This window comes from Anarrhichthys ocellatus, unplaced genomic scaffold, assembly GCF_004355925.1.
Source record: "Anarrhichthys ocellatus isolate YVR2014 unplaced genomic scaffold, GSC_Weel_1.0 scaffold2, whole genome shotgun sequence".
NCBI lineage: Eukaryota > Metazoa > Chordata > Actinopteri > Perciformes > Anarhichadidae > Anarrhichthys > Anarrhichthys ocellatus.
In genome coordinates this window covers 1,604,256-1,614,872 of record NW_022280032.1, presented here as the reverse complement: position 1 = coordinate 1,614,872, position 10,617 = coordinate 1,604,256, and the positions used below count along the sequence as shown (strand labels likewise).

At 42.7% G+C, this 10,617-nt stretch overlaps 2 protein-coding genes across 3 annotated transcripts in view; one reads left to right on the top strand and one right to left on the bottom strand.

The window, feature by feature from the left end:
- poc1b (POC1 centriolar protein B) overlaps positions 1-7,044 on the bottom strand; it is a 46,528-nt gene extending 39,484 nt beyond the window's left edge. The window contains exons 1-10 of one of the 2 annotated variants that reach the window (XM_031863722.1): positions 6,928-7,044; positions 6,253-6,337; positions 5,927-6,098; positions 5,122-5,301; positions 4,644-4,751; positions 4,137-4,252; positions 3,839-3,972; positions 3,143-3,211; positions 2,895-3,047; positions 2,315-2,392 (exon numbers count right to left, since the gene is read on the bottom strand). In XM_031863722.1, the coding sequence (XP_031719582.1) occupies positions 2,315-2,392; positions 2,895-3,047; positions 3,143-3,211; positions 3,839-3,972; positions 4,137-4,252; positions 4,644-4,751; positions 5,122-5,301; positions 5,927-6,098; positions 6,253-6,337; positions 6,928-6,951 (1,119 nt within the window). In that variant the 5' untranslated portion in view covers positions 6,952-7,044. Of the gene's footprint in view, positions 1-2,314; positions 2,393-2,894; positions 3,048-3,142; positions 3,212-3,838; positions 3,973-4,136; positions 4,253-4,643; positions 4,752-5,121; positions 5,302-5,926; positions 6,099-6,211; positions 6,338-6,927 lie in introns of those variants that run through there. The other variant, XM_031863730.1, reaches the window with a different exon arrangement.
- Positions 7,045-7,512: 468 nt separating this feature from the next.
- The window catches only part of cep41 (centrosomal protein 41), a 7,124-nt gene continuing 4,019 nt past the window's right edge, over positions 7,513-10,617 (top strand). Inside the window, exons 1-6 of the mRNA XM_031867405.1 lie at positions 7,513-7,589; positions 7,888-7,951; positions 8,050-8,097; positions 8,930-8,991; positions 9,294-9,363; positions 9,530-9,674. Of these exons, the coding sequence (XP_031723265.1) occupies positions 7,533-7,589; positions 7,888-7,951; positions 8,050-8,097; positions 8,930-8,991; positions 9,294-9,363; positions 9,530-9,674 (446 nt within the window). The 5' untranslated portion in view covers positions 7,513-7,532. The remainder of the gene's footprint in view (positions 7,590-7,887; positions 7,952-8,049; positions 8,098-8,929; positions 8,992-9,293; positions 9,364-9,529; positions 9,675-10,617) is intronic.

Sequence of the window (10,617 nt, the reverse complement as noted above, 5' to 3'; positions counted from 1 at the left end):
TGTGATCTCTCTGATCTCTATGTGATATCTCTCTCTCTCTATGTGATATCTCTGATCTCTATGTGATATCTCTCTCTCTCTCTCTCTCTCTCTATGTGATCTCTCTGATCTCTATGTGATATCTCTCTCTCTCTCTCTGTGATCTCTCTGATCTCTATATGATATCTCTCTCTCTCTCTCTGTGATCTCTCTGATCTCTATATGATATCTCTCTCTCTCTCTCTCTCTCTATGTGATCTCTCTGATCTCTATGTGATATCTCTCTCTCTCTCTCTATGTGATCTCTCTGATCTCTATATGATATCTCTCTCTCTCTCTCTCTCTCTGTGATCTCTCTGATCTCTATGTGATATCTCTCTCTCTCTCTATGTGATCTCTCTGATCTCTATGTGATATCTCTCTCTCTCTCTATGTGATCTCTCTGATCTCTATGTGATATCTCTCTATGTGATCTCTCTCTCTCTCTCTATGTGATCTCTCTCTCTCTCTATGTGATCTCTCTGATCTCTATGTGATATCTCTCTCTCTCTCTATGTGATCTCTCTCTCTCTCTCTGTGTGATATATCTCTCTCTCTCTCTATGTGATCTCTCTGATCTCTCACGGGTATTTTCATTCAGGCACGTTTGGGCGATTCATGCAGGGAGCGAAGCTTCTTCAGGATATCCAGAGAGGGAAGAGGAGGAGGAGGAGGAGGCAAGGAGACGAATCTGATGTTGGGCTACACAGCAGTCTTTGGTCAATGTTGAGGTTCTAAATGAATGAATAATGCACGCAAGATAAGAACAATGAACTGCTGCTGCAAGTTTTAAAACGTGTCTTTTGTAGGAACATAGCAAGAGATCAGGGGATTATTAAAAGTTTTTATATAAATATATTCTGTCATAGAATAAAGTGGCCCTTTTATTTCTAAGAGCATAACAATGCAGAATGAAATCAATAGAAGCGACATCTTCCCATATTAACTGTGCAGACAAAGACCGTCACAGCTGTGAAGGAAAACTCTGTGCACCATTTCACTTTCTAGACCACATCCTTATCCAAATGCATTAAACAAACTCAAACCAATTAATGATGTGTGGTCTGTCACATGGCAGCGGATGAGCTCTGCTCCCATTAAACCAGCCATCATGAGAACATGATTAAACATGAGAGCGTGTTCTCATTAAAGCTGTACATTAACACCCACCTCCATCAATCTCAGGTTTCTGCCCGTTTATCCAGGGTCAGCGTTTGTGGAGTAAGCGGATAGCGCTAATTCACATCCAGGATTTGATACCTTACAACAATGATATGAACCACTCAAGTTCAGGGCCGAGACGGGCCGTCGGCAACAAAACAAACTACGGAGAGGAAAACACAACGTGGGATTCAAAGGCTCGTTGGGTCAGAAGTTAAAAATATACAAAAGGAGAGCTGAAAAGTTTAAGCTCACATTTTTATCCATAAATCCAACATGTCATCAATGAAATCACTGATTTGTGGTTGTGCAAAGGTGCGGTACTTTATAATTGGAGTAGTTGTTTTTTTTTGAACACAAAATTAAAGAGCAAAGACGGACGGCAAGGTGTCTCTCTCTTCTGAAATCACCTCGTGTCTGTCGAGTGAATGAACAGTTTGGACTGAATGAAAAGGCCTCAGTGCTGCAGCACGACCGCCAAACTATAGACTGGTCTGCACTGCCACCTGGTGGCCATGGGGGGAAAAACACCCCCCTCTCAAATACACACAGCCTCATATCTGTTGATCTGTCCCGTTATCGATCATGATAACGAGGTCAATCTTTCAGGCTCACACTTTTAATTTCAGACTGTAAAATGCAAGTATTTATTTATTTTTGATATGACGAGTAGCAGCTGGATATTTCTGCTTCTGTGTAAGTTAATGTTTTTAAGTGGTGTCCATTTTTTGAAGTGTCAAAATTGAAATATACACATTGATGGGCATCACTCGCTAGTCTCACAAAAACGGATCCAATTCCATTTTATCAGATACTTAACAACTTCTTTGCGCCACCATCCATTTTCCCACTAGTTTTATAAGTTATTGTTTTATTTGTTGTTTCATTTGTTGCTTTTCTTATGGTTTTATGTTACTATGTTGTTTTACTGTGTTGTTTTTATGTCTTTGCTATATTTGATTGTACAGTCTGTCAACTGTTGTTTTTAAAATGTTCTCTATAAATAAATTTGAACTGGATTTCTTTTGCCATTGCTCAAGAAACTGAGTAATGTTTTTTTTTTATTCCAGTTTAGTAACACGATGTGTGATTTGCGATGCGTCTGTCTGACTGTAGCGTTACTACGCCGGCTTACCGTGGTGCTGTGAACGGATTGGCCCAACTCCACGACCTGCGGATCAGTGGACTGAGTGTCTGCCACCGTTGGACTGATCTGTGTGCAGAGAGAGAGCGAGAGAGAGAGAGAGTCACATGAAGCTGCTCCCCTTTCTGACCTTTACGACACGTCTCTTGATTTCCCACCTGTAATATTTACTGAACACAAACATGTTATGTGTGGAACGTGGACCCGGTCGTTGTCACTGCATACGTCTTCGTCTGTGCAGAAGGACGTGAATAGTAAAATGCGTGAACACTGGTCCGTTATGATAAAACAGAGGATGCTGATGGTTTGTAGCCCACGGAGCTGCTATCTGGCCCTCTGACCTCTGACCTCGGCCTAATGTGGTGACACTGCTTTTGTGATTTTATTCCAGGTCTTGTGGAGTCGTACCTTCTTCATGTTGGTTTGTATGGTAGATGGTAGTAGAAGTACACCAGTTAAGCTTTTATATTACTATGATTTCAGAGAAGTTGAAGGAGCACCTAATCATTTTAAGTAGAAGTCAGAATTTGCATAACTTGATATATGAAGTTGAGGGTGAAGCTGAACTGACCTGAATGGCTGTCGGCTTTGGGAGGTGGAGGTGGGGTCCTCTGGGGTGGATGTCAGTGAGGTGGGGTGGGGGATCCGGGGTGGACCTCCGGCTGTGTTTTCGCAGGACGTCCTGGTAGGATTTGGTGTCAAAGTTTGTCCTCCACATCAGCACCTGGGGGATCGAGGGGACCAGGACAACTTCCCTGAACAGAGTTCAGCAGATTTACCAGTTACTAAAAGTACTGGTAAACGTCATAAAACACCAACCTGACCATCAGCTCCCCCCGATGCAAAGAGGTCTCCGGCCCTGGAAAACGCGACTGTGATTACAGCACCCTGGAAAAAATAGTAATCAAGGTTAGTGACAAAAACCCTAACCAAACAAACACCTCAAGGACCAAGGACTAATCCAGGGAAATATATAAACCCTTTTACAGCCAGCGTCATCAAAAAAAGTGGCGTTTTGTTCCAGCCGTCCAGACGAGATCATTGAATTAAAACTGTTTGCGGCATCAAAATGTCTGTTTGTTATGTGTTCGATTGTCAGAATCGTTATTCCAACAGCAGACTCAAGTTCTACAGAATTCAGACAGCAACAGGTGTTCCAGATTAACGTGTGACCGCGTTAACTGGTGACTTTCGGCCAAATGCATCCGTGGTTTCTCCTAGTAACTTATGTAAATATTTGGCGCAGTTAATAAACACAGATGAGTCTGTATTTAAAAGGACACCTAAATGTTCTGTTTTCAACAGCTGCCATCACTTTCGGCTTAAAGTCACCAGTTAACACGTTCACTCGTTAAACCGAAACACCGGTGGCGTCTATGTCTGCAAGCTATTAACACACTTCCGTACGTCATCATTGTTTACAAACTGTAAAAGAGTCTATCAGTCCTAGAATAACGCTGCTCAGACCGCTCAGAGCGTCTGATGTCTGACGGGTGAACTGAGCTGTTGCCTCACCTTGTGCCCATGCAAGGTGTAGATGAGGCGGCCCTCCGCCAGGTCCAGGATCTTAACAGTGCCGTCACTGGAGCCACTGATCAGGTAGTCGTCGGACGGGTGGAAGGAAAAGCTGTTGATTCCTGCATGGTGGACTGATCCAAGAAATAAGCCACACACACACACACACACACACACACACACAGAGAGACAAAAACGCATTTACAGCGATCTTGGTACACAGATATTAGCAAGGATGTTTCAGGTGGTTCCTTTATTTTCCAAACTGTATATGCTGCATTGTTACATTACGACAAACCTTGATAATGCTGAATCAGCTTGTTGGTCCGTAGATCCCAGATTTTCAGGGAACTGTCGGCTCCCGAGGACGCGATGCAGGTGCCGCTTGAGTTGAAACCGACAAACGTTTCTGATCTGGAAGATCAAAAAAAACACTCAGTGACCGGCTGCAGTTTAACAGGCGGGTGTGTTCATAACAGACAACACCGCCATCTATGGGACAGAAAAGGTAATGACTCCACTAAATCAATTCAGATTCATTTTTTAAACGCATCTTTTAATTATATTCTGTGATGTTTTGGACCTTCTGAAATCAGAAAATACATTATCCACCTCCTCTTTGTAAATGTATTGGTTGTTTAAATACAAAAAGGGTAAAAAATATAATCTCCAGAGGCTGTGCTGAGAACAATAACTTACATAGAAATATACAATTTGAAGGGACCAAATCTAACTAATTTTTTAAAAAACAACGTGATTAGAAAACCAAAGCTAAGGAGAATAACGGGACACTTTGAGGACGTACCCTCCATAGTCAGTAAAACAGTTGATGCAGTGTTTGGTGGACGTGTCCCACAGCCGGACGGTGCGGTCGTCTCCACAGGACGCTATCAGACGGCCATCTGGAGAAAACCTGCAGCGACCAACAGACAAACGATTACACCCACAGCAGCAAATCTAGACCACTGAATTGATCTATGTGTCTCATTCAGATGTTTCACATAGTGCCTAATTCAAAATATTGAAAAAAGGACTCTGCTTGCCTGATATCAGACAGAGTTTTCAATTTAAACTCAGTGGAGTGGGCGGATTCAAAGGCAAGTAGAGTGCCAAATACTTAGAAAAGAGTGTACAACTATTGGTTTGTAAAGTGTATTCCTGTTGTTTATCCTTGGACCAATCCTTGGCTCATGGGACCAAAAGGTCATTTCAGAAAGCAGCTGAAGGATAAAGATATTCTCAGTTGCACTAGAGGTTACCGGGGATGCGGTGCTGCCGGGTACCTGGCACAGCGCACCCAGTTGGTGTGCTGGTTGAGGGAGTAGACGAAGCACTGCCGGTGAACGCTCCACACTTTGACGGACTTGTCGTCGGACGCCGTCACCAGTCTCTGGCCGTCGTGGGAGAAGGCGACGCTGCGCACGGCGGCCGTGTGGGCTTTGAACACCGTGGACTCTCCTTTCCTGTGAAACACAGAATAACATATAGAACGCCACGGGACATCTCTTCAGTATACAACTCCTCCCCCTATATATATATATATATATATCTTCTTTTTAACATCGTGTAATATTACTTTCAATATATTATGTGCAATGTAACGCTTTATTTTCAATATCATCGCCAATATTACTCTCAAAATCATGCACAATATAACTTTTCTATTAGGCAATGTTGTCAGTATTACTTCTTTTAAACATTATATTTTTACTCTTTGTTTTTATTCTTATGTTGTTGTTATTTACTTTTTATATTTTTTTAAGCTCACTCTAATTGTTCTATTTTGCACTGGTGTTAGAATAATAATTATAAGTGTAAAAGATGTAATGCTATTGTTCATATGTTTTTATTTGTATTATATAGTTTTTTCTTATTCTTCTGTAGTAATCTTTGATCAAAGACTTTGCTTTATGATTAATAAAGTTCTGTTTTTCTTATCTTATCTTAAATACAACTGATTGAATATCCAGCTTCTTCCTGTAAAACATCCCGTGCAGCCTCAGCTTATTAGGGTTTGTGTTATTATGGCCCACTTATCTTAGTCAGAGAGGCCCTGATCTAGAGCAGAAAGAAGAGACTTGAGCCTACATGGAAGGGGTCCACAGTCGGACCGTTCTGTCCTTGGAGGAAGTGGCCACCAGGGTACCGGAGGGGGAGAACTGCGCCCCGGTGATGACGTCTTGGTGGCCAACGTAGCGGAAAGCCCTCGCCTTCGAAGCCAGATTCCAGATCATCAGGCTCTTATCCACTGACCCCGAGGCTAGAGGGACACAAAAGAAAGATAAATGACAAAGACTTACACAAAAAACTGTATTACTGGTATTTAAAGAGGCTATTACGGGGAACAAAGTGGGCTAAGTTTATACTGTTAACCTTTTAATTAAGCCAAACAGCATCTGTAGCAAAAACATTACCCAGCTGTTTGCAGTTTGGATTGAAGTCTGCACAGGTGACAGCATCTTTGTGGCCCTTGAAGTGTCTCTCCAGGGCCGGGTCCTCCTGCAACGGCAATGCAGAGTCAGTGACGGGAAACTCTGCCTTTCCTCTGCAGTTTCGGATAAGGAAGGGTTTGCGAAGAGACATTTATTTCACGAGAAGTTTGGGGAAAAAGGTGTGGTGAAGGGCACTTTCAACTGTTAAGACTGTGTGTGTGTGTGTGTGTATTTAATGTAAACTCATGCACCATGTTCATTTCACTTCACTCTGTCTCAAAATGATTTGCATTATGTGAGGGAAAGAGCTGTAAACACGTGCTGCTAGTGTTGCTTAGTGGTGGAGGGCTGTGCAGGAAACTCCCTATGGGATGACGTCACTGCTTGGTTTGCGTTTAGGCAAAAGCATTAAAAGACATTACAACGAGCAACAACTTCAAGCACTAAAACAAACGTTATAAAAAGCAAGTTTACTATGTTTGTAACGATGTAATAGCGAAGACCAGAGGTGTGTTTGACAGCCCCACTCAGCAAATCCTCTTAGTAGCTTTGGAAAGTCGCCGACTCAGCTACTTATTAGCACAAGTGTAACGTTGTCTGAGTAAAACGCACTTTTGCTTATTAAACATTTCAGAAAGTATTGGCAAATGCACTTACCATAACAGACGCCATAGCGGGCATTTGAGAGCTAATGTTGTCAGAGGAAAACTTCCATGGCTGTCAAACAGGGCGCCTTTAGCAACCGCCTCAGACCTGACCTGTCAAACTCGGATAACTCCGATGTTCTGCTCGACAGTCCTTTAGCATCCGTCTCAGACCCGACCTGTCAAACTCAGATAACCCGGATGTTCTGCTCGATCTTGCAGCAACCGAAGAGAGTGATGCTGCATTCACTAAAACTACTGAAAAGGTCAAGACACGAGAATCCTACATAAAAGAAAATCCATTCACAAATTTAAAAAATACCATTCAAGCTGTAAGCATAGTAACCTAACTTAATTGGGAAACTCTGAGTTTGGCTGTACATCTATTTAATTTAACTCTGTTTTGTGAACTTAAAAATAAATATCATCCAAACTCGTTTCGGTTATTCCTATGTGACTTTGAACGCGGCATGTCGTTAACGCTGGAGCGTCTATCGCTGCTAAGCAACTAGCCATCTCATATCATATGATGCTCCAGAGTATCAGCTCCTCTGATTGGTCGGTGGGAACAGCACCGACCAATCAGCAGCGAGATTGTTATTAACCTTTTGGAAGTTGATGTTTGGGTATTTCGGTGTGAAAATGTCGCTCAATCGGGGCATCGGTAGTGTACAGGTAATGTTTTTTAGCATTACTTATTTTATTTACCCGCTATCTGTTAGTATTGCACTATCGATATATTAGCATGTACTGTCAGTACAGCGCTGGCCAACAAATGTAGCTATCATAGTAAGCTAGCTAGTTAGCTTTGGTCAGTGTTGAGTTACCATATCAACGCAAGTGGACCTGCACAACTCACGTCGTGAGCTAAATTAGCTCTTTCTGAGAGCTTAACGCTACATGCTAACGTAACTAGCGTCTTTGTTTTTGGTCATACAGCTAACATAAACCCATGGTTGTCTTTTCCTTCTAGTACATGACAAAAAGGACACCGAAAAACGTAAAGTTTCAACATGTCAAAACCCGGCTGGACACAGGTAACCTGTCCATTTACAGTTGTAACTAATTTACTACTGTGTGATAAGCTAATAAATGATTTATAATGATTTCTTTTACTGTCATTTTTGTATAATAGGATGCAGCCTTTCAAAATATCTGGAAAAACTGGAGGAGATTAACAAAAGTGAGTAACTCATTTGAAGAGGAATTATCATTGGCAAGTGTTAATATCATGTTTTATTTATCTACCCAACTACATGTAGTTACTTTGTTTGGTGCACTCATACATATCAGATGTTTGTATGTGTTGTTTGACGTATTGGGAAATCCAGCTTGGCCCTTCATTTCCCCAAAGATGTGTGGTTTCCTCTTCTCTGTCTGCTAGTGTACTTCAAGAGGTCAACTGGAGAAGCCCTAACCCGCTGATATTTCCTAGTTAAAGAGCTTCTTTGTTGACGGTGGTCGTTTTGTGTTGACCCGTCCTCTGATTTCTCAGGGATAAGTGACACTAATTCCTTCATGAATGGAGGATTTGCACTGCTGTCCACACGTGTTCCTCTGTGTGACTGTGTGGAGGACATGCTGGTCAGGTGCCAGCAGTGGTATGTGAGCCAGTGAGGTCACACCGTGGATAATAACAGCGCAGATACATTTGTCTGAGCAGCCTGATTTGGGTGCGGTAGTAGGGAGGTTTGGCTGGAAGGTAGCATGGGAACAAACAGGGCGGAGCCGAGCTTTAGTGAAGCTTTAGAGGGGATGAGGAGAAGGAGGACCTGCAAGACCCGGGTGAGTTGTCTGTAGCACGGCTGCATGGGATAGATGGAGTAATCATCACGGTTGTTTTACTAGATTATGTAATTGTTGAACACAACAATTACTCTGGGTTGCAAAGCTGGTATCTTCAGCTACAGCAGCTATTCTTAATGAGATATGTCACAACTGTCATCGGGGCTTTGAGGCCCCCTTCCTCCTATAACCCTACTTAAATGTAACCATATTTTCCCCCTTTCTTTCAGATTACCGGTATCGAAAAGATGAAATCTTCAAGCGGTTAAAGGTGACAACGTTTGCACAATTGGTGAGCATTAATGCATTTATTTCCTTGCGGTACTGTAGCCTCCTGTGAGATTTCTGTGTCGTACTCGGTGGATAATTCCCTCCGGCAGTTATTTCTGTGGCCTGTATGTAGGAGGTGATGGAAAGAACGCAGTGATTAATAATTAATATACTACTTGTGTGAATAGTTCTAGAGAGACGGCTCTGAATTCATTTACAGACTCCAGGTTATCATTCTCTTGGCACTCTTACTTCCAATTTCTTTGCATTTTTTCTTCCAAAGTACGTGCAGCTTAGATATCTGAACTTGTTTTTTCACACCAGGTACTTCAGGTAGCCTCCGTATCGGACCTGAATGAAAGTGAGATTGATGGTGAATTGCGCGGCCCAGAAGGTAACTAGCAGAATAACAACTTTATTCATCTCCTGCTTGATACCAAATGGGTCATTCACATTATAAAACACATTTAACTTGAGTCACTAACGTGATTTGTACTGGATATACTAAATGTAAATGTACTATATGATAATTGTATTTCTTACTCCCCGTTGCTTTGCAGACCGTCTGTCCGTGGTGTCTGATGCCGACCTGGAGTGCCTGTCTGAACACACCAACGGCTCCCCACAGGCGTCGCCTCATTCAGATCGGCAGGATGCAGGAGACACCGGGGAAATCTGCTACTCCACCAGGTCCACACTGCTGAGGTACTGAACAGCTCTGCACCCTTTAAAGCCTTACTGAGTACCTCACACTGTACACAGCACACCATATCGCTCCTAGTTTGGTGGTCAACCTTTATGCGAATTGTGCCGCTGTGCCTGGCGTTGGTGCCGTGTTCTGCCCTCTCAGGATGTGCAGCTGCAACTCTCTCTGGTTAACTTTTGTGTACTAGAGTTTCAGTAGTAGTGGGCTATGATATTCACTTCTCCAATAACACAGGCCAACTTGATGTTGACAACCAAATACCAACTCAAGAAAGTGGTTTCTGTTGTCTCAGCAGCTCATCTATCAGCATTGGATCGGTTTTAAATGGTTAGCTCACTGAAATATTATCTATAAATATCATACAGTAAAGTTAGAAATACCACAGAAACTCCTCCTTGTTGCTAAAAACTGTTTACATCGCGGTCTGTACGTCGTATCATCGTTATGATTGACCAGTCTACTTTCGAGGGGCGGGACTTAGCGAACTGTGTTGTGACACTGTTTCACCATTGGGCATGCTGCTGTTGAATTTATATAGAATGTTAAATGCTGTGAGAAGCACAAACTGAACTCCATTTACATCCATGTTGTTCGCGTTGAGGCCGAATCGGGCCGAATAAAACCAAAACTATCTGCATGGCTAAATGCTACTAAGAGATAAGTGAGAAGATGTTTTTATCAATTTCTGTGAACTGAACTGTGTTCCATACATTCACACTGTCATACTCAGTCACACCCAGCATCCAACAATCTCAACCCTGAACCACAAGCACACCTGTAACCCTACACCCCCCCCCGTGTCTGGATCTACACTCAACACACGCTTCATCCACCTTTCTTCCCCCCTGAAGACATCTGCCTGTCGCTCATTCCCATCCTGCTGTTTATCACACAATCACCTTGCTCAAGATGTTCTCAGCGTCCTCCTCTCACCTGCCCCCC